The 21,745-nt window shown below is 44.3% G+C and overlaps 11 protein-coding genes across 11 annotated transcripts; 4 read left to right on the top strand and 7 right to left on the bottom strand.

Moving 5' to 3' along the window:
* Window positions 1–439: 439 nt before the first annotated feature.
* Window positions 440–935, top strand: V865_003495 (uncharacterized protein; the record flags this gene model as incomplete). Its single annotated transcript, XM_066227288.1, has 3 exons — window positions 440–472; window positions 548–720; window positions 794–935. The coding sequence occupies 3 exons, from the start codon at window positions 440–442 to the stop codon at window positions 933–935; spliced, it is 348 nt and encodes a 115-aa protein (XP_066083385.1).
* Window positions 936–1,376: 441 nt separating this feature from the next.
* On the bottom strand, window positions 1,377–3,734 carry V865_003494 (uncharacterized protein; the record flags this gene model as incomplete). The annotated part of the gene is made up of 2 exons (XM_066227287.1): window positions 1,377–3,554; window positions 3,660–3,734. 2 exons carry the CDS (start codon window positions 3,732–3,734, stop codon window positions 1,377–1,379), a joined length of 2,253 nt encoding a protein of 750 aa, XP_066083384.1.
* Window positions 3,735–4,414: 680 nt separating this feature from the next.
* V865_003493 (uncharacterized protein) lies at window positions 4,415–4,854 on the bottom strand (the record flags this gene model as incomplete). Its single annotated transcript, XM_066227286.1, has 2 exons — window positions 4,415–4,570; window positions 4,723–4,854. The coding sequence occupies 2 exons, from the start codon at window positions 4,852–4,854 to the stop codon at window positions 4,415–4,417; spliced, it is 288 nt and encodes a 95-aa protein (XP_066083383.1).
* A 1,086-nt stretch (window positions 4,855–5,940) lies between these two features.
* Window positions 5,941–7,377, bottom strand: V865_003492 (uncharacterized protein; the record flags this gene model as incomplete). Its single annotated transcript, XM_066227285.1, has 1 exon — window positions 5,941–7,377. One exon carries the CDS (start codon window positions 7,375–7,377, stop codon window positions 5,941–5,943), a length of 1,437 nt encoding a protein of 478 aa, XP_066083382.1.
* Window positions 7,378–7,902: 525 nt separating this feature from the next.
* On the top strand, window positions 7,903–8,775 carry V865_003491 (uncharacterized protein; the record flags this gene model as incomplete). Its single annotated transcript, XM_066227284.1, has 4 exons — window positions 7,903–7,974; window positions 8,042–8,112; window positions 8,182–8,281; window positions 8,356–8,775. 4 exons carry the CDS (start codon window positions 7,903–7,905, stop codon window positions 8,773–8,775), a joined length of 663 nt encoding a protein of 220 aa, XP_066083381.1.
* Window positions 8,776–9,364: 589 nt separating this feature from the next.
* V865_003490 (uncharacterized protein) lies at window positions 9,365–10,148 on the top strand (the record flags this gene model as incomplete). The annotated part of the gene is made up of 6 exons (XM_066227283.1): window positions 9,365–9,436; window positions 9,502–9,572; window positions 9,636–9,649; window positions 9,700–9,734; window positions 9,822–9,829; window positions 9,968–10,148. 6 exons carry the CDS (start codon window positions 9,365–9,367, stop codon window positions 10,146–10,148), a joined length of 381 nt encoding a protein of 126 aa, XP_066083380.1.
* A 410-nt stretch (window positions 10,149–10,558) lies between these two features.
* V865_003489 (uncharacterized protein) lies at window positions 10,559–12,755 on the bottom strand (the record flags this gene model as incomplete). The annotated part of the gene is made up of 8 exons (XM_066227282.1): window positions 10,559–11,076; window positions 11,132–11,253; window positions 11,427–11,710; window positions 11,784–11,848; window positions 11,909–11,990; window positions 12,075–12,433; window positions 12,509–12,635; window positions 12,705–12,755. 8 exons carry the CDS (start codon window positions 12,753–12,755, stop codon window positions 10,559–10,561), a joined length of 1,608 nt encoding a protein of 535 aa, XP_066083379.1.
* An 832-nt stretch (window positions 12,756–13,587) lies between these two features.
* On the bottom strand, window positions 13,588–14,142 carry V865_003488 (uncharacterized protein; the record flags this gene model as incomplete). The annotated part of the gene is made up of 3 exons (XM_066227281.1): window positions 13,588–13,741; window positions 13,839–13,924; window positions 14,038–14,142. The coding sequence occupies 3 exons, from the start codon at window positions 14,140–14,142 to the stop codon at window positions 13,588–13,590; spliced, it is 345 nt and encodes a 114-aa protein (XP_066083378.1).
* Window positions 14,143–14,934: 792 nt separating this feature from the next.
* Window positions 14,935–15,990, top strand: V865_003487 (uncharacterized protein; the record flags this gene model as incomplete). The annotated part of the gene is made up of 6 exons (XM_066227280.1): window positions 14,935–15,011; window positions 15,077–15,105; window positions 15,169–15,270; window positions 15,414–15,769; window positions 15,827–15,868; window positions 15,940–15,990. The coding sequence occupies 6 exons, from the start codon at window positions 14,935–14,937 to the stop codon at window positions 15,988–15,990; spliced, it is 657 nt and encodes a 218-aa protein (XP_066083377.1).
* A 256-nt stretch (window positions 15,991–16,246) lies between these two features.
* V865_003486 (uncharacterized protein) lies at window positions 16,247–17,611 on the bottom strand (the record flags this gene model as incomplete). The annotated part of the gene is made up of 4 exons (XM_066227279.1): window positions 16,247–16,277; window positions 16,357–16,400; window positions 16,482–16,654; window positions 16,771–17,611. The coding sequence occupies 4 exons, from the start codon at window positions 17,609–17,611 to the stop codon at window positions 16,247–16,249; spliced, it is 1,089 nt and encodes a 362-aa protein (XP_066083376.1).
* Window positions 17,612–18,404: 793 nt separating this feature from the next.
* On the bottom strand, window positions 18,405–21,274 carry V865_003485 (uncharacterized protein; the record flags this gene model as incomplete). The annotated part of the gene is made up of 11 exons (XM_066227278.1): window positions 18,405–18,797; window positions 18,882–19,198; window positions 19,265–19,498; window positions 19,580–19,729; window positions 19,792–19,848; window positions 19,915–19,999; window positions 20,073–20,215; window positions 20,316–20,555; window positions 20,750–20,830; window positions 21,074–21,095; window positions 21,272–21,274. 11 exons carry the CDS (start codon window positions 21,272–21,274, stop codon window positions 18,405–18,407), a joined length of 1,725 nt encoding a protein of 574 aa, XP_066083375.1.
* Between the last annotated feature and the right edge of the window lie 471 nt (window positions 21,275–21,745).

Raw genomic sequence — 21,745 nt, 5'->3', positions numbered from 1 at the left:
TGGTTCCTCTTCCAGATGGGACCCGCAGTTGGACTCTCATGTGCTCCTCATCTCCACTCCAGCACACTCCCCAACCTCGTTCCGGGGAAACTACCATGTGCACAAGGGGCAACAAACGAAAAAGAACTCCCGAAGATAACTCCTCGGCGTTACGCACAGGTGGCAGTTGGTGAATTGTAGATCCTTTTGTCAGCTTCGCTTTTTTCCGTTCCTGATGGGAATGACGTCAATCATCTTTCAGCTGCCATTCATGCTGATGTCACCTGGATGAATGCTAAAACGAGTAAAAGAGAGATAAACAAATTGAATAGAGCGAAAGATATAAATGGGTGGGAAGGACTGTCTTGATTCGTATTCCTTTCTTCATCTAACATCACAACATCAGACAACTTACTTTGCCACTTACTTACACCTCATACATCTCACTCAACCACTCGCAATGTCCAACGAACCATCCAAGACTAACGGTCAAGTGAGTGCACGCCTCTCTCATACGCTGCAAGACAGTTGGAGCTGACATCATTCCCTTATCTTGCTTTGTGATTAGATCAACTCCCTCGTAGGATCAGCCAAGGTCCTCGTAGGCAACACCATCGAGACAGCCTACCAAGCCGTGGGAGGATCTTCCGAACCTTCCTCATGGACTACAGCAGGTCAAAAACAACATGATCAAGGTGAAGCCGAGATCACCGCTGCCAAAGCTCAAGGATACGTTGAGGGGTGAGTCGATATAGTACATCTCAGTATGAAGCATCTTACTGATATCTTGTGTTGGTATTAATCGTGTGTTCAGTGTCGGAGACAGACTCGAAGGTAAAAAGGATTCCATAGTCGGTGCTATTACCGGAGACAAGTCCCAACAGACCTCTGGTAATCTCCAACATGATAAAGGTGAAGCTCAAATGGAGATCAACAAGCGTGAGTACACCGTCTAACCCAAGGAGAAGAGAGAGAGAGAGAGGTCGTGAGCTGATTATGGTTTCTCACTCACACAGCTTCTCAATAAACCATCTGCCATTTGCCTGACTGCCATTCGCAGGTATTGTAGTGTTATATATATGAAGTAGAAAAGCGAGAAGCGATGAATATTATATCATGTATCTGATATCTATCTCCATCCAAAAACGTTAACCGTGAAAGTTGCATTTCCAAGATATTCAGGATACAGGAGCATTATAATTTAAACATCATCTAACTACAACAAGTTTATAAATTACGCAAGACGATCTCATCTATTCAAACCATTCTCCATATAGATAAGACACCAAGATATGTGACCCCGATCTTCTTCCATCAGACTCGATGTAGTTGATATTCCGAGATATATCCCATCTACAATCCACCTGTGATCCATTATTGTTCACCTGATAGATCGATCACCTTGGACTCTCCCAAATCCCACTCTCACCTGCTCCAATATCCAATCCAAACGAGACTGGTATATCTCCAAATCTTTTATCATTATATCTCTCTGTACCCAATAAAGTCCGATGGGATGGAGTAGGTATATCCAACATTCTCGTACTTTCTCTTTCTCTTTCCTTTTTCACCTTTCCTATACCGTGGTCCATATCTATATCGGCATCATCAAAATCGAGTCCATCATTTCCTTCCGCCTCTCCATTCCCAATAGCTTCAGCCCTTTCTCCAGCTTGTAGACCATGCATAGCCACATGCATATAATCCGCCGACGCCGACCTGATTTTCCCACCCGCTACATACCCCGACCCTTCCTCGGGTTCAGGCAAGTTGAGGGGAAAGATCGTTCGAGGGGGTGTATCCCGACCATGTATGGCATTAGCACTTCTAGGTCTGGGAGGGGGACTCAATCCTCTTGAGCCCACTCTATGCCTCGTAGGTAAAGGTAACTCCGATCCTGCTCGGGAATTTCGAGCGATCAATAATGGCGGTGCGAGTAATGTTCCGGACGATGATGATGAAGCAGATATGGTCCTTTGATGACCCCCAGTCCCGATGCGGTGAGGCTGAGTGGATTTGGGTGTACCTAATCCACTTAATCTAGGTATAGGTCTAATAGTAGGGAAATTCAGCTGTCCATTAGGTGAGATCAACCTCTGATTGTGGATCTGTGAATGTTGTGAATTTTGCGATTCATCCATCTCATCTATCCTTTCTAGATCAGTTACATTTGACAGATGTATACCATTGGGATTCGCATCGTCAACTGCGAAGGAAGGTGGTTGAGCGAGCGGGGTGGAAGCGGTAGCGGAAGAACCAATAACGACTCGACCGGGTGTAAACCTATCCGAAGAACCAGAGAAACTCCTCTCCATCGTAGGTGAGATGGGTCGATGCGAAGGAGGTTCAGGCGTAGTCGAAAATTGGGGTATCATACTTCTGCTTATTGGTGTTCTCTGTCCTTTAGTCATATCTTCGTCATCCAATTCGGATAATTCCGAATCTTCACCTTCACCTTCCCAATCATTGGGTAATCTGGGAGTTTGGGAATTATCTGGGACTTTTCCCTGCCTTGAAGGAGATGGAGTACGGGGTATCAAGCTTGATTGTGAATGGGAGGGTAAAGGGGTTAAAGATGGGTTGGCGAAATAGTCCGCTCCGAATGCTGAGGTTTTCTGAGGTGAGGGCGTCCGAGGTGGTGGTGGTGGTGGTGCTGCTGCTGCTGCATTAGCAGTGAAGGATGAAGAACGAGGGATGATGGAAGGTGGGTGTTCATTTAATGGCGTATCGTCACCAGGTTTCGATCCATTGAATCTAACTCTCTTCGATTCATTCCTATCATCATCTTGTTCTAATCCTACATCAACACCTTCACCGCCGATGGCAGTAGATAAAGGATGCTGTCTTCGTTTACCCAGAATCGATGCTGAGGGTAATGGTTGTGAAGCTGATCGATCTCGGTTTTCCCAAGGTGACCAAGTCCTACTACCACCAGTATCTCTCGAAGGTCCCGCATGAGGTTGTGCTTGTAATTGATTTCTAAGTTGGCTCATCTCTAAACGCAATCGTTCCATCTGATCGTTCAGATTTTTCTCTAACGATTCTAACTTCGCTTGCCATCTCGCATCGTTCGCTGAGAGGAGAGCTTCTACCTGAGAGAACGATACGGGATGAGATTGCGATGAAGATGATTTGGGTGGAGTGGGTAGAGAAGGTCGAATGATAATTTCAGTTCGCTGAGGAGCGTCGTACGATTCACTAGGTCCACTCTGATCTTCACTTGAGATTGCTGCCGCTGCGATAGTCGGTAAAACCTTTTCTTTCGCTCCTTTCTTTTGGGAACCTTTGGTTGTCATTGTCGAAGGATCCTTTTCGACCGGTTTGCGTGTGGGCCCAGATACCACTCTCCCCTTGACAGGTATAGGTTTGGTAGTTATAGGTAAATTCTTGTACCTGTTTTCTATCTTCCCGCTCGATACACTATGAGGTCGCGCCGGTACATGTTTCTCTTTCTCTTTTTCTTTGTCTGGTATTTGAGGTGGGTGAGCCGAGGTATATTGGGGAGAAGCAAAGTATTCGACCAATGAATCGATGAGAATTGAGTTGGTACCATTGGCTCCTTTGAGATTATGTATCTGTCAATGACAGTCCATAGGTACATTAGCGAGATAAATATTGTTTACATGGAAGTAAGTAGGAGGTCATGTGTTCAGTCGAAAGATGAAGTAGTTATCACTCACTTTAAACAAATTCTGCAAATTCGCTCTTCGTAAACCTTTCAACTCTTCTCGTGTATATGGCCTGGTATTGGCCATTGTGATGATGGGATCTACTAGTACTATTCTATCTTTGACTTCACTTTGAGCAATATAGATAATATCTGAACTGGGAATGGACGGTATTGATTGTGACTTCACTATTCCTGTGATATCTTGATATTTCAAGTGGCGAGATGAGCTGGATATGTATGTTTTCACTGACGATGGGTGTGGTGCGAATGAGCGTGTGATATGAATATGGTACTTGTATGATCGGATGACTCGAGAAGTGTTTACAGATATAGATGATCGGTGTGAGTATGAATAACAATGTTGAACGTTGTTGACGATGATGTTGACATTTGTTTGTTTATGTTTGGGCGGGTTGCTGTTTGGTTGATCAGGGGTGATCAACCCTACTACGAATATCGTAATCACCTCGGTAAAGTCGGATACAACGATCTGCAATGAGTTTGTAATGAGTAATAGTATTTCATCTAATCGTCCGGCAGTACGGTTGATCCTGCACTTTGAACAACCAATGCATCTAATCTCTCGAAACACATCTTTGATGATTCAGTACCCTATGATCATCCATGAAGATATACGAACGACAATGGTGTCAAAAGAGATCGCATCACCTCAACTGAACCATCACACCATGCACTATCTCAATGCAGGACTGATGTCTCTCATCACACATACATTCATCCATTCATTCACATATTCATCAGATATCATTCAACAATGCTAATCCAAGTTTCCTCCGTACCCTTCCAATTCCACAATTGGACCCAGCTATTCGACGCCATATAATCCAATATCTCATCTATGACCGCCGTTCGGAGATCTAGATCTCGCAGTTCCGCTATGAAATCGCCTAGCTCCATCATCTGGATAAACAGAGATTTGGTGATGTTGACAGGAATCGGAGTCAAATGATGGGAGCATAAGTCGGACATGTTATACCAGCCATAAGTAATGATGTTCACTTAGAGGAAATGAGGAAGGAAGACGGAGGGAGACAATCATAAAGATGACACACCTTAGATTCCTGTTGTCCCAATAACTCAAGCGCATCCTGAGCCAACGAGGGTATACTCTCCCTCTCTTCTTCTGTCGCAGGTGGTGAAGGTGGTGATTCGTATGATGTGTATCCGGATGTTATTGATGCCATCGTTACGTTTGATCAGATTTAGACGAGAATGAAGCAAGGGAGGAAGGAACGATTGTGAACCGATCTTATCGGGTTGATATAGTTGAGGGTACGAGCTGAAAGTAGGCGGTAGCAGTTGAACAGATGTTTAGGTGAAAGTATGTAGATGATCGATATCTTTAGTTATATGATGATCGAGAATATCAAATGATGAGGTTGAAATGTTAGGAAATATCGATCTGTCAGGTTGATCTCGAAGGAACACAGGGTGGCAAATCAATCTTGTTTATTTAATTAGTTTGATGGTTCTTGTAGATCAGAGTTAATCTCTTTACTGATCAGCGAGATCCGGTAGAATGATATGGATAAGATGAAGGGAGGGTAGTGGTGAAAAGAAGAAGTCAAAACGTTAATCGTGTGAATTATCAATACTTAAATGATATATGAAGGGTAACTCATCATTCATGTTCGATCAACGCAGGAGGGACGGAAGGAAGGTAAGGAGAAGGAAGGAAGGTGCTTCTCATTCAACTAAACAGCAATGTATTGTATTCATGTTTGGTTGTTACTTAATCTACATGACACTAATATCCTCGTGATACTCGTACGGTGAGATGCGATTCTAGAGTATCAACTAAACAAAAAAACGATAACAGAGACAGAAACATGCCAAAAACATGAGGCAACCAGTGTCTACTTTTAGGGTGGCCACGAAGGTGAAAAACTCCGATATGTTGTCTTCTCCGATGTGCTGTCTTTTACCCTTATCAGCTGATGGTCATGTTGAAAGCTGACCTTGTAACCATCAAGACTTGGACTTACCTGCCCTGGCGGCGCAGGACCATTCATGCGGCGCGATAACACCCAATGTCTTCTCACTATAGTCCAATGTCGGCAGGTACGCTCGATCAAAGTGGGGGAATGCAAGTGTGGTGACTGCTCAATGTACTGTATGTATGTTGATCGGGATATCCGCCGCATACGGCATCTAATTTTTACTAGTCAGTCACCGTGCTACCTCCTTGAAGACCATATCTGTGAATGGTACTCACTGGTATGTATTGATCCATTCCACTGTACCTCATCTCACCAGAAGGCAACTGTATCTCATGCTTCTGACCGGTCGATTTCATAATCGTAATCTTCCTCAGTAACATCGTCGTCAGGGAGATAGGTTGCACTTGTGTCGTTATCCATTTCATCGTCCTCTTCTACCTCTGCATCTTCATCCATATCTTCATATATATCTTCATCTACCTCTTCTTCTCCATATGACTCAGGCCGGTCACCTTGACCGTAGCCGTTTTCCCCTTCTTGCTTTTCTTCTTCTCCTTCGAGCTCCTGAAATGCTTCAGCTTCTGAGAGGTCATCAAAGAAGTCGCCCTCCATACCCTGTGATGCAAAGGACCATGCCTGCGAGGCCTCGTCGCTCAGCTTCCGATCGGAATAGTTGGTAAGAGCCATTATTGCTAGAACAAAGTTCACTGGCTTCTCAGGATCGGTAAGTAATGGAGGCAGCAAGCAAAATCGGCCGTCATCGATCTGTTCCAAGGCAAGGAGAATGTCACCGTTATATATACATCCGAATAGAATTTGATACCGGCGCATGTATCCCAGAAGTTGAGCCAGCAGTCGGGCAGAGTGGGGATCCAATGCTGGCTCCGTAATAATACCTGTGTTCTTCACATGATACAGCAGAGACGGCGAATTCCTGGTGCTTCGCCGGGCGAACTCTTCAATCAAACCGAAATGTTCAGGATTCGCATTCCAAAATGGTTTCAATTCGATGGCAACGGCGCACGTGCCTTCTCGACCTTGATTGCTCGTCCTGAGATTGATCATCCAGTCAACTGTATTGCCACCACGCTCTCCAGCGACTTCCAATAGCGCAGATGGATCCAGATGTTTAGCCAGCAGCTCAAGCAATCGTGCAAGTGCCACCGCAGAATGATGGCTCAACCCGGCTTCATTGGTCAGGTTATGATTGCTTTTGTACTCATCGTCCATCGATACAAGTCGTTCTATCTCTTTGCTGATCACGCTGGAAGCAGCTAATCCCTCCCACCGATCACGTAAAAGATCCCTAAAAGTTGTCCATGGATCGGAATGAGGATAGGAGAAGATCTCCACCGGATCCTCCAGAGCAGCGGCTGAGGCTTGAGACAAGGAGCATAGTGTAGGCGTTTTGTAAGCCAGCCAGTTCCATTGTTCAAGTCTGAGCGCTTCGACTACATCAAACAGCCAAGTCGACATCTCATGAGATCTTCCAATGTCATCCGTAGCCTGGGCATCTTCATCTTCACACTCGGATCCGTGCTCATGATCGAGGTAATAACCTTCCGGAAGTGGCGTGAGGGGAGATGTTGCAGTAGAGATCTCATATTGAAGGGGGGACGGAGCGATGGCCATCAAGAAAGTGTTCGAGTGGCTATGACCAACACCCTGAGGTAGAAGGGGTGCGGAGTAGTAGGGACGCAAAGAACATCGCCGAGTTTCACTCTCATCGTATGCTTGATAACCCTCCTCAGCGAGAGCGTGAGCCATTGTGTACGAGAGCATCGTGGGATGATGGTTAAAACTGTGGGTGGGCGTTATCAGAGTTGAAAAGCTTGAAGTAACGATTTTTTCAGTATCAGCTCACAGGATGATCGATTTAGTTGAGAAACAGAGTAGTGTAATAGAATATCAAATCAGAAAGTACTTTGAACACTTTCTAGAATTCCGACAAGACCACTTATATTGGGCCACTTGTCGAACGGGTGTCCATCTTTTCACAATATTAAGTTCATGACTGCCCAGGTTTAGGGTTGGATGACCGTCAGTAGAGGACGCCCAAAAAACGTCATCTCACTGCCAACTTACTTCTAAAAAAATCGTCAATTGGACCAGAGTCGCACTACCTTTTGCCACTTGTGCAACAGTCCCTGTCATAACACCAACCTTTTCAGACATGCAACGTTTTGCTTTGGCTCATCTCAATCTCTTCTTTTGATTTTCGCTGCATCATTAAATAATCGCTATTCCTTTCATTTCTTGTTGTGACCAAGACGCTTAGATATACGTTTCAGCATGCCTCTCTGCTTGAACGCCAACGGACGCGAACAGCTAGCCAAGGGTCGAGAGACCCTAGCAAGCGCACGAGTGAGTAGCAATGTCGGGGAGAAAGACTCGGAAATGCCCACGTATCAAGCTTACGTTCATATCGCAGGCAGCCAAAGCTACACATACCTTGAGCATCAAGGAGATGATTACGGTTCTCGGTGCTCAAGCCGTGGATTAGTGAGTGCCAAAGATTTGAGGACGAGTGGAGTAAGCCCACTGATGCGGCAAGATATATCTGTTTCGCAGCGAGGAAGATCGTCGTCAGGGACCAGAACTCGACAGGTCTCGCACATTTGACTCTTGGTTGAAAGATGGAATGACATACGTGAGAGGAGCTATCCGCGAGGTTAGTCGAAACGGCTTCCCCGAACATATATGTCATGCGATCTCATCAGCTGACCTCAAACTGTTGTTGATAAGTTGACTACAGCGGCGTCCAATGAGATTCAGGATCTATCGCCTGAGCATTCTTTGAAGGACAAAGAAGCAAACGTCCGCTTGGGCAAGATGACAGGCGCTAGTCCCGTGTTCACTCTGATATACCCTTCCGAAACGGTTGAAATCGCAATAACGCCCACACAGGTCCTAGCTCCCCGAGCGAATATCCCACCTAGAAAGATGTCATTCATCGAGCATCAGATGGAAAGGTTGTTGAGAACAATCTTCTGTGCACCGGCCGATCTGATTCCTTACGGGCTAGAAAGGCGAATGGCAGCCAAGAAAGCGAACATGATTCATGATCAAAATGAAGCACGTATAGCTCGAGCTCGAAAAAGGGCCAAAGAGATTAAAGAGAGGGAAAGAGAGATGGTCAACTCATTCAAGAAAATGCATGTGTGAGTGAACCCATAAGTTGCTAATTGTGTATGCTGATCAGGAGTTATGACTTACGGTCGAGATAAGATATGAATACTGTAGTCTTCCAGAGCACTGTCAAATAATGGCTATGGCTGAGTGTCAGGATGATTTGCATCTGCATTAATCTACGATATTGTATTTCCATTGGTGTTATGAATTTATCGTGTCTATACTGGCTCACATCGCCACCCAACTTGTTGAACATGTCATATATGACTTTCTCCTGGAACACTTTATCGAGACTGCTGTACAACGTAGTGTGCCGAGGGGACTTCTGCAGTTGTTTATGTTTCTAGTTTATGACAAGACACTTCCCACAGATCGGGGCTTAGAAAACACCGCGCAGTCTATCTGCAGGACCTCATTTTGCCCAAGAAAGAAGGTTCAGGATTGTCTTATTTTAGTATGTACGTGTATGCTTACATCACCTAACTATTTCCCGGGACAATGCCGCAACCTAAAACTCATTCCAATCGACAGTCATCTTGGTATCTTTGTCTGCATATTCACGTCATAGCTTTTGCATATTATCACAGCTTCTCGATACTCTGTTACATCCCTTCCATTCACCATGGTGGCCCAGCTGTCTACCGAACAGCAGGAACGTCTCGATGATGGAGAAGCTCTCCTACGAGAATATCAGGTGCATAAATATTTCATTGAGGCCATCTGATTTGCCTGCTCATCGTATACATATGATCCTCGCAGTCTTCAAAGAAGTTACACACACTCAATGGCGTTCAATTTCACGAAATAATCGTCTCTCAAGTGGCCAAATTGTGAGTGACTGGGTCGATATACCCTCAGCCAATGATCAGGATGATGATAGCTTGCATATGCAGTGACTGTGGTCATCGTGCCGGACCTCAAAAGACTTGGGGCCAACCTATAAGCAATAGATTGTAGATGCTAGACTAGTAGCCGAGATGGTTTGTCATAATGTGAGTGAATTTTCGGTTTGCGAACGAACGAAATCCAACATAGCAATATAATTGAAACACAGCTCATTTTCATGCTGTAATTTGCAGCTCACAAAGTTAGCTACGGAGGAAATTTAGACCCCTCAATCTGGCGCAAATCCCAGTATCGACGTGTCCGCATCTGTTATCGCAGACGCAAAAGATCACGTTCTTTATTTACGAGATAAAACCAAGAGACTGGCCACCTCACGTAGGGCCAAGAAGGATCTGCTGGATTTAGGCGTAACCAGGTTTCTGAAGTATTATTACTGTCATTCAATTGATGTGAATTCGTGGATCTGTATTGAAAAGCATAAAAGGCTTACGAGGAAGAAGGAGCAAAAGGAGAAGGAGTTGATTCTGGCTAGTGCGATGAATAAGAAATTACACATGTGAGCGAAGCCTGTCTTATTTACTATACTTCCGCGAGATGACCTGATGATCGTTCGTTTTGAACAGTCGGGATAAGACATTACGAAATTTAAGGACTTTCTTTGAGCAATCAGCATCTGACTTCGCGCAATTCCATACATTCCGTATCCTCTTAAATATGGACCGATACCATCTGTGCTTCTTATTCCGGTGTGTCATGAACTGTTCTACGCCACCTCGAAAAGTCTCAGTCGGGTGGCAAATTTTGGATTGTCTTCAGCGTTTCTTTCACAGATGAAGGTCATTCACCATTGCAGCGGCACTCTTAGAGATCTACTGAGAAGAATATATACATATCATTTGTACAGAGTCTTCGATCAGATATGTACATTGAAGATCATTCTGCTTTGATGAATTGAAGAGGTTTCCACCCCTTATCGTTTCTCAAACCTGACCGCAAACTTTCCAGGCGTCAACGTCAACTCCTCTGTTCCCTTTAGAATCCTAGCCTTCATCTCATGTACACTCTCTCCATCTTTTTCAATAGGAAACAATCTGTATTCCTTGATCAAATGACTTATATACGCCACCATCTCCACCTCGGCAAACCTTTTGCCAATACATTGTCTTTGGCCAAGACTGAATCCAGCGAAATTATTGATCGAGCTTGATACTCTACCGTTGGCATCTAGGAACCTCGTAGGATCGAATCTACTCGGATCACTCCAGAAGAAAGGGTTGAGTGACAGTGCGGGTGAATCGATGATTATATGACTGCCCTTCTTGACACGATGTACTTTATGAGAGATGTGACCTTCATCATCCCATGTGGTGTATGGTAGAGTGGTATCCTTCATAGCAATTTTGGGTAAGGTCATGACTATGTCCTTAAGACGGATAGTCTCGTAGCAGGCAGCTAAGCATATGTTCAATTGACTCATATGTGGGTAGCCTATTAGAGGATCGATCAGCTAAGTCCGTCAAAGAGATTCGTACACATTACTCACTGGGTGGCTCATCTCGGCATACACTTATAATTTCCTCGTAAAGCTTGTCTTGCCATTCTGGATAGACGCACAAGAACGCTTGAAGAAACGTAAGGGTATGACCAGTCGTTTCGTGGCCAGCTCTAGAAACCGGTACAGCGTAGACAATGGGTTCAACAACGCCATATCAGCGAAGCCGAATGCCGCGGCAGAATATAGGTGACTCTTGGCTGGATACTCACAGTAAGAAGATCCCTGTGGTGTAAACAGAGAGCCTCAGATAACCAGAATCAAATATACAGCGGCGACGTTATACTCACAAATATTACCGATAACCTCTGATTCCATCAACCCCACGACCTTCTCGCTCGTTTTACCTGCTTTTAATCTTTCCTCCGACTCAGCACTCATCTGACTAGCGACCAATGCGCCCAGAATATCTTTGGGAGGAGATGGAATATTGCCATCCTCATCATATTCACTTGAGGCTTGCAGTTCCAACCTCTTCGAATGGTACATTGCCTTGAGATGGGACACGAACGATCTCTGAGCTTGACCCAGTCGGCGAACTGATGATAAGGGAAAATGGAGCAGAATCCACTGGGGATTCATGATAAACACGACTCAGCTCATGATATCAACCTGAGCTATGTAATCCTAAAACCTCACTGACAAGAGGGACCAGCACCTGCACTGTTATGCTGGTTTCGACTGTGTGCAAGGCTTCTGCAAATGGCACTGGAATCGATAAGATACCTGTCAGCGAACAATGCGACGGGCCGCTCGATGCGGACTCACTGTTCTCCCCAGCTTTGCTCTGAGATATATTCCAAGGAAAGTCCATGTTGAAGCCCGATCGTCCAAACACAAATAGAGTGAGCTGTAGAAAGCGCGATCAGATATCCATCAGCTGAGTGGATACTCATACAGTACCTCATTGGCACATATCAATATTCGCACTCACTTTGATCATGCAATCTTTCACATCTCTGATGGTTCCCCCTCCTTCAATGCTCTCTTCAACTTTCATAGTTTGAACAGCTTCAACCATCTTTGACCAGCCAGTCTGCATTATATTCTCATTAAAGCAGGGCTTTACAATTTTCTTATGTCTGTGATGCTCATCTCCACTCTGCGTACTGGTGATCTGGTTACCAAATATGTTGATCGCAACATATCGGAACATGTCGATTGGTTTACCGAAAAGGCCAGATTTGTTTGATATCAAGACAGCAGCGTTGGAGTTGGAAGTGACATATACTGCGTAAGATGGGGCGGAAAGTTGTGGGCAGGCGAAAAGGTCAGAGCGGAACTTGGCATACTCTATATGGTATATCAGCTTCAAGTTTCTTGCACTTCATACATCTATGAGCTAGAAAGAGCGAGGATCTTACTCACTATCCCATGGTGTTTCAATAGTATAGTCTCGGACAGGTACGATGTATGGTATGTGCGGCAACTTCTGGCGATAGGAAGATTTGCAGAATTCGAACAGACTACTGATCGTTGGCAGTCCTCTCACTTGCTACAATACATATATATCATTAGCGTAGACTACGCCGAGGGAATGAATCAAGGTCGAAGATATACTCACGCTTCTGACATTGAGGTATCTTCTAAGCCAGTCCAGGAGATAGACCACCATGATAGTCATGACCAGCACGATTACACGTTGAAAGGAGAAGTGTGATCGCAAAGTTTTAGTTAAGTGGTATAGACCCTCAGGAAAATGAGAATTCGCCATGTTGATTGGTGATCTGTCAAATGTCCACAGAAAAAGAGCTGAAGTAGGTGTCGGAATCGAGAGACTGTCGCCCAGGCTGTCTCATACTCTCATATACATATATATACATATATACTTGCATGAATAGCTTCAAGCATTTCACAGACGGATCAAAGCTTTGACTGTCCGTCGTCAAGCATAAAAGGGACTATCTCAGATATGTTGGATCTAAGGATATAAGCTTCACGCTATCTCGCCATCAGATCTAAAGGGCGCATCAGCTTTGTTCCGCCACTCAGTCGGTGTAGTGGGGACCATATACAAATCTAATGCAAACGTACATCGACATACTGCTGAAACTTATATACACGCTAGGTAGTTTCTTCTAAATCCTGTTACTATTCCTTTCATACATCTCTTAAGTAGACTAGTCCTTCCATACACGATATATTGTAATCAATAATACAACGGAGAATCATGTAAATAATCAGCTTTGCATGTAGGTGGTGCGAGAGATTCTCTTTAGTGTTGTCCGCATAGTTGCCATTGTGTAATTCCAATCTGTTACAGCTTATGTAGAAATACATATGTTCATATAAAAATACAGTTTACCACAGTGATCCATCCTTGGCATGACGAGTCACAGATCTTCCCACACCAAAGACCGCCACGTAAAGAATGTCATCGTTCCCCCTTCCCTTCGAGACCCCAGTCCTCCGAGTCAGATACACTGATCTGAGACTCAGATGCATCATTATTGATTTCTAATGGTCAACGGACCCTCTTCCCAAGTCCCATAAGCTGGTGGTGGGGTCCGATTACTCCTATTGGAAGTAGGTGGCGAATAGCAGTATCGGGTGTTGGCGAGGTTCTCATCTGCTGGTCGATTCTTGTAAAATACCCAAGCCCTAGACCACGAACAAATGTCAGTAGAGATCTTCTGAGGTTTTATAACAGCAGTCTATCAAATTCTGGGACGGACGAATGGACGGACTATAAACTTACGGTGGATCGTTGCCGAATCTTACCGATCTAGTTTCTTTAGGAGGGGGAGGTGGCGGAAGAGGTTTGTTCGTATCTGGTCTATTACGCTATAATACATGAATACCAGTCAGCCATATCGTACTGACAGACGAAGAAGTCAAGAGCGGTGAAGGTTCATGTAATGTAAATGTTTTAGGGGGAACGCTCACAGCGCACGCACTCTTATCGAGAAATCATCAGGATAATGACCGCCAAATAGAGGTCCATTATAATCATGCCTAGGTGCTGAGTGTGCTGAGCCCATATCTTTGAGCCACTTCCACATTGGTAGTAGTGTGATAATATTGGTACTGTATGTGTTGTGATGACTGTGTGGGACGAGATAGAATTAGTAGTCGTGAGGTTCTGGCAGGATTAAAAACGCTGAGGAATCACTGAACCTTTGCATCTCCATCAACACCACCACTAGGACTTCCTTTTATTTATGAAATCGAGTCTTCTCAGACATCGTCATTGACAATACCGGTTATAACTCGTCATTTATAACTATGTCATCGTCTTCGAAGTATAAGGGGTTAGGAAATCAAAGGAAGGTTCTTGCTCTGTATCTCGAGCCAAATGACCTACCTCTTACCTTGTCTCCTCCCTATTCATCTCCGATTCTCATGTCGATGGAGGAAACAAGTGCAGCTCTCAACCTCAGATCTTTCGGTCCATCTGTCGCCATACCTCTCACATCCGAACGTTCCGGTTCTCAGTCAACTCGTGACCGTTTGATCCGAGAAAAGGGGAAATTACCAGAAACGTCCTTTAGTCCGATGACCAGAGAGCATAGCCGGCGGTTTTGACCAGTCCTTTTCTGTTCAGAGGGGCAAGACGGGATTGAACAAGAGTCCAAGTCCCCGCTCCGCTGTTTGTCCGTCCCAGTAAGCATTAAGCAAACAATCATGAGCTGCCACTATCCACTCTGGATGATTGGGTCAAATACAAAACAGACCTCCACACGCGTTGACCACCCTGAACGCGTACACGTAAACCAGACTATCACTGCAACTATCATTTCATCCTAGACACAAATACATGATCATCTCATGAACATAGCACCGAAACAAGCATGATGAGCGAGGCAAACGGAACTGGTGAACAAGAGCTGCTTGACAAGGCTGAGGCGTTTGTGAGAGCTCACATGGCGGGGTGATTATATCCATCCCTCTTACTTCATCTGTGGTGTAGCTGATTAGGTCCGGTTTCATCAATAGGTACGATCCGTCGCATGATTGGCCTCATGGCGAGTCTCTTATCTCCATATCTCAACTAACCAGACTGGTCGGCTGATACTTCAATCTGATAGTCGATCGAGTCAGAAGACTTGCAATGAGAATTGCGAGAACGTTGAACCCTCAACCTGATTTGTTAGTAGTGGAATTAGCAGCTTTGTTCCATGATTTAGACGGTAAGCTGATTATCTTACTGGCACAAGTATATTGCTTTGTACTGCATGCTGACCATCTGAGTCTTACAGATCGTAAGTGATCAACAAGAAGAAACCCATTTCATACTCCATACTCAACTGATCCGATTGATTTGATCCAAAAGACAAATATCGTACCCCCTCTTCACCAACCCTATCTTCCCTCCTCTCACCATTTCTCTCTCACCCATCTCTCTCCCCCAAACAAGCCGACCTCATCCTCCAAATTATACCGTCCGTATCGTATACATCGGAGCTCAGGTTAACCAAGAACGGTGAATGGACCTGGCAATCTAGTTGTGCAGAGTTACACGCGGTCCAAGATTCGGATAGGCTAGACGCGGTAGGTTCAGTGGGGATAATGAGGTGCGCAGCATTCAGCTGTAAAGTCAATCGAAAACTTGTGGAAGATTCTGAAGGAGGAGGATCGGCAGAAGGGCATTTCGAGGTGAAATTGCTAAGGATCAGAGATAGAATGAAGGTATGTCTTTATATCATCTGTGGTATCAGGGGTGGTTGACCTCCTTCTCCTTTATAGACACCTTTTGGAAAAGAAGAAGCTGAAAGGAGACATCAGACTGTATGTACCTTTATTTTATCGAGTTACCGAAGATATCAAGCTAATTCGGTCGAGTCTCTTATATGTTATAGATGGTAGATTTCCTATCTTCCCTTTCGAGAGAGAGAGAGTTACTACAGTGACGAGAACCATAGCCATCATGATGTATGCATTGTATATAGAACGGAAACGAAGGGTGTAGATGATTTGTACAATGTTGTAATGCTTCTTCCTTGCGTTTACAATCACCCGGACATTGCTGTTCTCAAAGAGCAAGCCGAATACAGATGGGAGCCGCCGGGCGCCGATCCTTCTGTCTTACCCGCCCATGTCCCCGTCTCCTCGTGCATTCCAGTCTATTGCAGCATTATCAGAGAGGATGGTGATAACCTTGTAAAATCATGGATAGAGATCGGCAGCCACGATGTACCTGTTGAATGCAGAGATACTATATATCAGTGGCTGCCAGCATTTCGATCAAAGAAAGAGATGATAGAGACTCCACTCACCCTTTATCTTTCACGACATTTCTAGTTTTCGATACGAGCGTGTACTATATACGTTTTGTTATAATTTCGCATTCAGCCTGAGTTTGCAATAATTGATTTTCGATGAGAAAGAGATAACAACTTACACTCAATACCCATCTCACATCCACTGCCCCTCTCTTCTCAAATTTCAGCCCATCTCCATCAACTCCTATCAACTTCCCTAACAGGCTACTATCGATCGTACCTCCGGTCAGACTTGACAGTTTACTTGAGAACTCTTGTAGGAGATTATGAAGATGAGGCGAAGGTAACGGATCTATTATAAGTAAATGTCGTTAGTACCAGTCTTTCATCACGTTTCCTTCCTACTACGATCGTTAAGTAGCATTATATGGGTTTTGACTCGCTCAATCAGATTCTCGTTCAACTCACCGGAACCTTCACCTCCTCCCCCAGCCCACAACTCTACTCCCTCCCCTCTCGCATAACCCGTATATTCTTTAGGCAAATGATGACAATCTGGCGTGTCCAACGCATTCACCTTAATCCCCTTCACATCCCCCTTTCCTTGAGAGGGAGATACCAGCTGTTTCAATAGGTTTAAAGGGGAATACAAACTACCCAATTTCGTTTGTTCCCCTACCAATCCTTTTTCTTCCAAGATCTCTTTCCAAGTATCTAATATCGTACTTTCTAACTGTTTATCAATCGTATATTCCCCATCCGCATCCGCTTGTGAGTCCGAGTCGGGATCGGTTTCCGTTTTCTTCCCTTTATAATCCACACCTTTAAATCCGATCAAAAGCGTATCGACCTTTTCTTTACTCAACCCTTTGTACTTCTCTAATATACCTAATGATTCCTTGACCCTTTCGAGGTAATTTGAAGGTGAAGAAGGGGAGACCAAGTGTAGTTTCACAGTAAGTTCAGAATCTACCAGATATTTCGATGATTCGTCCGAAAGACCATTCTCTGGGATCTCATTACCATTAGGGCTCGGGTTGTGCGATTGCGATTGTGAGGTTGAATTGTTGGAAGAGGGAAGATCATGTTTCACCAACCCATCTGGATGAGGTATGATCACCGTCCCTTTCCCATCTCCATGATTGAACGATATGGACGGTGTATCCCCATCGAGAGAGTTGTGTAGTGTACGATGAACCAGAGATGGGAGGATCAATTTCGGTCTGGAGGGATGAGGGTAACGGGGTGGTAAGGGTGTTTGAGAAGTGGTGAACAAGTAAAGGGATGATGAAGCTGATGATGAAGACATTGTATCGTGGAGGTGGTGGGGTAAGAAAGTGGATGCTGATGTTGTCGGGTAGTAGTTCGCTGGTCGTTCTTATGTATGAATGACTGACGATGCGATGTCGATGGAGTATAGAACCAGACTAATGAGATACCCCTTTATCGCTGATGATCTGAAATTTCGCAATCTCAATCTCAATCTCAATTTCAATCACGACCTGATGTCCCGATCTTTTCGGATGATCTTGAATCTGGTGACTTTGTCTAACTCTAACCTGCTGGAATGAGGAATGTGCTGAACAGTAACTTACATGTACATGCACTTGACATGCTTACGGAACACTGCTCTATGATCCATGCTTTTTTTCCCTGCCTACTCTACTGGTAACATGTTTTGAGATGACGAAATCGGACTGAATTACCAATCAACAGAGATTGAACCTATCGATCGGTCGACTCCGCCTTCCTCGCCTCGCATTTCCTTGCTAGAAAAATACAATGATGCATTTATTGACCTATCAATCACCAATGAACTCTCACTTTCTCTTGAATTATCAAACCTATATAGATGGAATGGAACGGAATGAATGGAATCGAACAAAATGAACTGAAATGAAATGAAATGGGGTATATGACAGAAGAAGGGAGACATGACGACGAGATGAGATGAGACAAGCATAAAAAAATGTATATAAACAGATCGAAATGTATGTGTATATTGATAGTTATATTTATATATTGACCTTTGTAAGTTTAGATTGGAATCGAGACGTGACGTGATGTGAAGTCGAATCATATTACAACGTTTTCTTTACTCTCTAAAGTTTCAAGGGGTTTTCACTCGTATCCATCAATCCCTCAACTTTGACAGCACCACTGGGAGCATCACCTTGAGGATCAGATTTCAACTGATCATACTGTTTGTCCTTCGACGAGGAAGGTAGGGAAGATCGTTGCAATGCCTGTGGGGTGGGGACGGTAGGAGATCCAATAGAAGAGAAACTGGGTGGGATAGGTGATGGAGGGGTATTCGACGTATTGATCGATTTAGCTTTCGTTATTTGTTCTTCCGTTAGCTTCTCCGCTCCCGCAGTGGTGGTGGTATCCGACTCGTCTCCCGAATCCATAGCTGAATCTCCATCCTCATCTAATAATTCGACAGAACCTTTCTTTGATTCTGCTTTCAGGGCCTCTTCGGCTCTTTCGTCATCCTGTAGCAGTACAAGCAGACGATGAGCTGAAATCCTTTTCCTGACTGATGATGGTCAAGATGATAGCTAGAGGGGACCACTCACAAGTTCATCAGTCACATTCTTGGGTTTCGTCTTCCCTTCTACACCTTGATCATCGATCAAACCAGTATCAGGTTTATCGGCATTCACATCAATCCCTTTACCATCCTCTCCAATGATTTGAATCTCGTCGTCATCGTCATCACTATCGTAAGCGGGTCTGAAGGTGATTCCGGATGCACCTAGGATAGAGGCAATGTTGGCTAAGCCACCTGCACCTGCAACTCTGAATCCTGAACTCGAGAGGGCATTTCCTGGACCTGAGCTAGCTTGGTTCTGACCAAAGATATCGGGAACTGATTCGGGGGTATCGTAGCCGACTACGCACGCAGCAAAAGCAAGTTAGTACGACCACAAAAATCAGAACAAGAAATAATCCAACTGACCCTTGTTCTCCACTCTCTCCTTGACCCACGCTTGCCATTCCTCTGGAGTTCTGCCACCCAACAAAGCAACGATGATAACAGTCATATTATCACAACCAATACCACCAGTCTCGGAATCGGTAGCGAGACATTTGACCATCATGTCTTCGGCAATTTTACCGAGTTCATCACCGTTCGCTATGGCCCTTCGAGTAAAGTCCACCACTTGTTGAGACGATAGACAATCCCAGATACCTATGAAGATATATATTAGCTTGATGTCGACAAAGAAAAAACAACTTCCGCTTGAATTGAGAGAAGCGCCAAGATACTCACCATCACAGGCCAATACCAAGAATTCTTCCTCTCCATCAATCTTATGAGTAATTATTTCAGGATCAGCAGTAACGATTTGCTTCTCAGGTGCCAAGGAGTAGTTTTGTTTGAATTCGAAGTCACCGATGGCTCTCGATAGAGCAAGGTTACCTATTCAGCATAAAGATCAGTATACACTGGAAGTATGATTGTGAGAAAATAATCTAGCATACCATTGACACGTCCAAACTCTACAAATCCACCTGCAGAAGTGATACGAGCAGTTTCCTCTATTTTCACCATATTTCGTCAGCTGTTTGTTTCCTGTCGGCAACGAGGGCTATTTTTGAACTTACCCTTGTTGGTAGGTTTGTGATCGTTTGACATAGCTTTAGCTTGACCTTTGTATCCCAATACTGATCTCGAATCACCAGAGTTTGCCTAAGAAAGTAAAGCGAATTTATTCAGCAAAAGAGACCTTGCAGTGACACTCGTTGACATGACTATTACTCACAACGATGATTCTTCCATCTTTCGTGATAAGTCCAACAACAGCCGTACATCCCGAAGGGTCATTGAAGAAATTTGGATCTGCTCTTAAATCTTCATCGGTCTTGAGGAAAGCTTGTTTGAGTGCAGCTTCGAAATCACCAGATTCTAGCGAGGAACAATATAATTAGCTCCTTTCCCCGTCTACAGTGATGGTAGACTATGGAGTGATCTCAGGGTATGGTCGGAGTAATGAGATTTAACTCACTGTAGCTATCCAACCCAGCCAATCTCGTATGTAGAGTGGTACCCGAATATTTCGCTACAGATGAACCACCATGACCGTCAAATACACCGAATAAAGCATGTTCATTCCCTTCTTCATCCTCATTATCGTTCGTCACTGTTGATCCGGCTGGTTGTTGGGGTATATCGGGGGATGGGGTTATTTTTCTTGATGAGTCGGTGGGGGGGAGGTAGAGATGGACGGTATGGGCATCTTCCATACCTGTTGAAAACAAATGGAATAATTAGCAAGATTGTTCAACCGATTAATCAAATTCAATCAAACAATTGCCGTCCCATCCCAGTCCTACCCATTCCCCTCTCACCCCTTGGATTGCACGGAAAAGTAAAGAAACAACAAGATATATCTTATGACGAGGACAAGATAATGATATGGTGAATCTGTCGATTACTCACTGATACGCCATCCTTGCATATCCGACAACCCTACCCAGAACTTCTTCCCCCTAATGACCGAAGTGGTATGTTTCTCCGTGACTATTTGAGCGTACACATAATCCCATCCAGCATGACAAGCAGCATCCAGTAGTGCACGAGTGATTGAAGAGGGGAATTGATATGGTATGATGACGATGAGATTTTTCGAGGTCGTGTGAGGTATGGTGAACAAAGGATTAATTGGAAGATGATTGAAAGGTGATCGGCGATTAGGTCAAAGACAACGTCAAACGTCAGTATAAATACAATCATTATTCGCAGTGAAGTACGATGGGGACTGACCTGGTTCAGAGAGTGTTTGACCCTATATCGACAACAAGGAAGAAAGCATTATAAAATCAGCATTTATAGATATGGATGTATTGATAAACTTGACTCGACGCGTCATTCCATCCAGCCATCCATCCATCCATCCATCCATCAAAGCCTACCACCTTCTTCTTGCTACTTGCATGTATCAGGGTGAGGATGAGAACTTACCATGATGTATAATGTATATCTATAAACGAGATAAGATGTAAAAGGGGAGATGTAGATGTGGATGTATGTGTCAATTGATTATTGAATCAACCTTCCGGGTAACTTTGCGCGGTGTGGTGTGTAGAAAAGAGGCGGAGTTTCGTGTTTTCGTAAGATATATAGATGACACCGCTTGATGATCCAATTCAATTCCTCAATGATAATGACCGAATGAAGACCTGTTCCAACTCTTTACAGTTGTTGTATGTTGTATATGTCAGATACAATAGATGAATGAGAAGCAAGTTGATGATTGTTTATTCGATAGAGATAAGTAGTGCGATAAAATGGAAAAAAAGGTATTAATCGGCCGGAACGGTTAGGTCAGTTTGGGTTACCTCACTCCATTTTTCCATTTCATTGGCACCACACCACCCATTTGACTCCGCCATTTCATATCATCATCATCCACCCTGCAAGGTACTATGTATAACA

Source organism: Kwoniella europaea, chromosome 1 (assembly GCF_036810445.1).
Source record: "Kwoniella europaea PYCC6329 chromosome 1, complete sequence".
Taxonomy (NCBI): Eukaryota; Fungi; Basidiomycota; class Tremellomycetes; order Tremellales; family Cryptococcaceae; genus Kwoniella; species Kwoniella europaea.
Note: the sequence above shows the minus strand (reverse complement) of the source record. Positions and strands in the feature narration are given on the sequence as shown.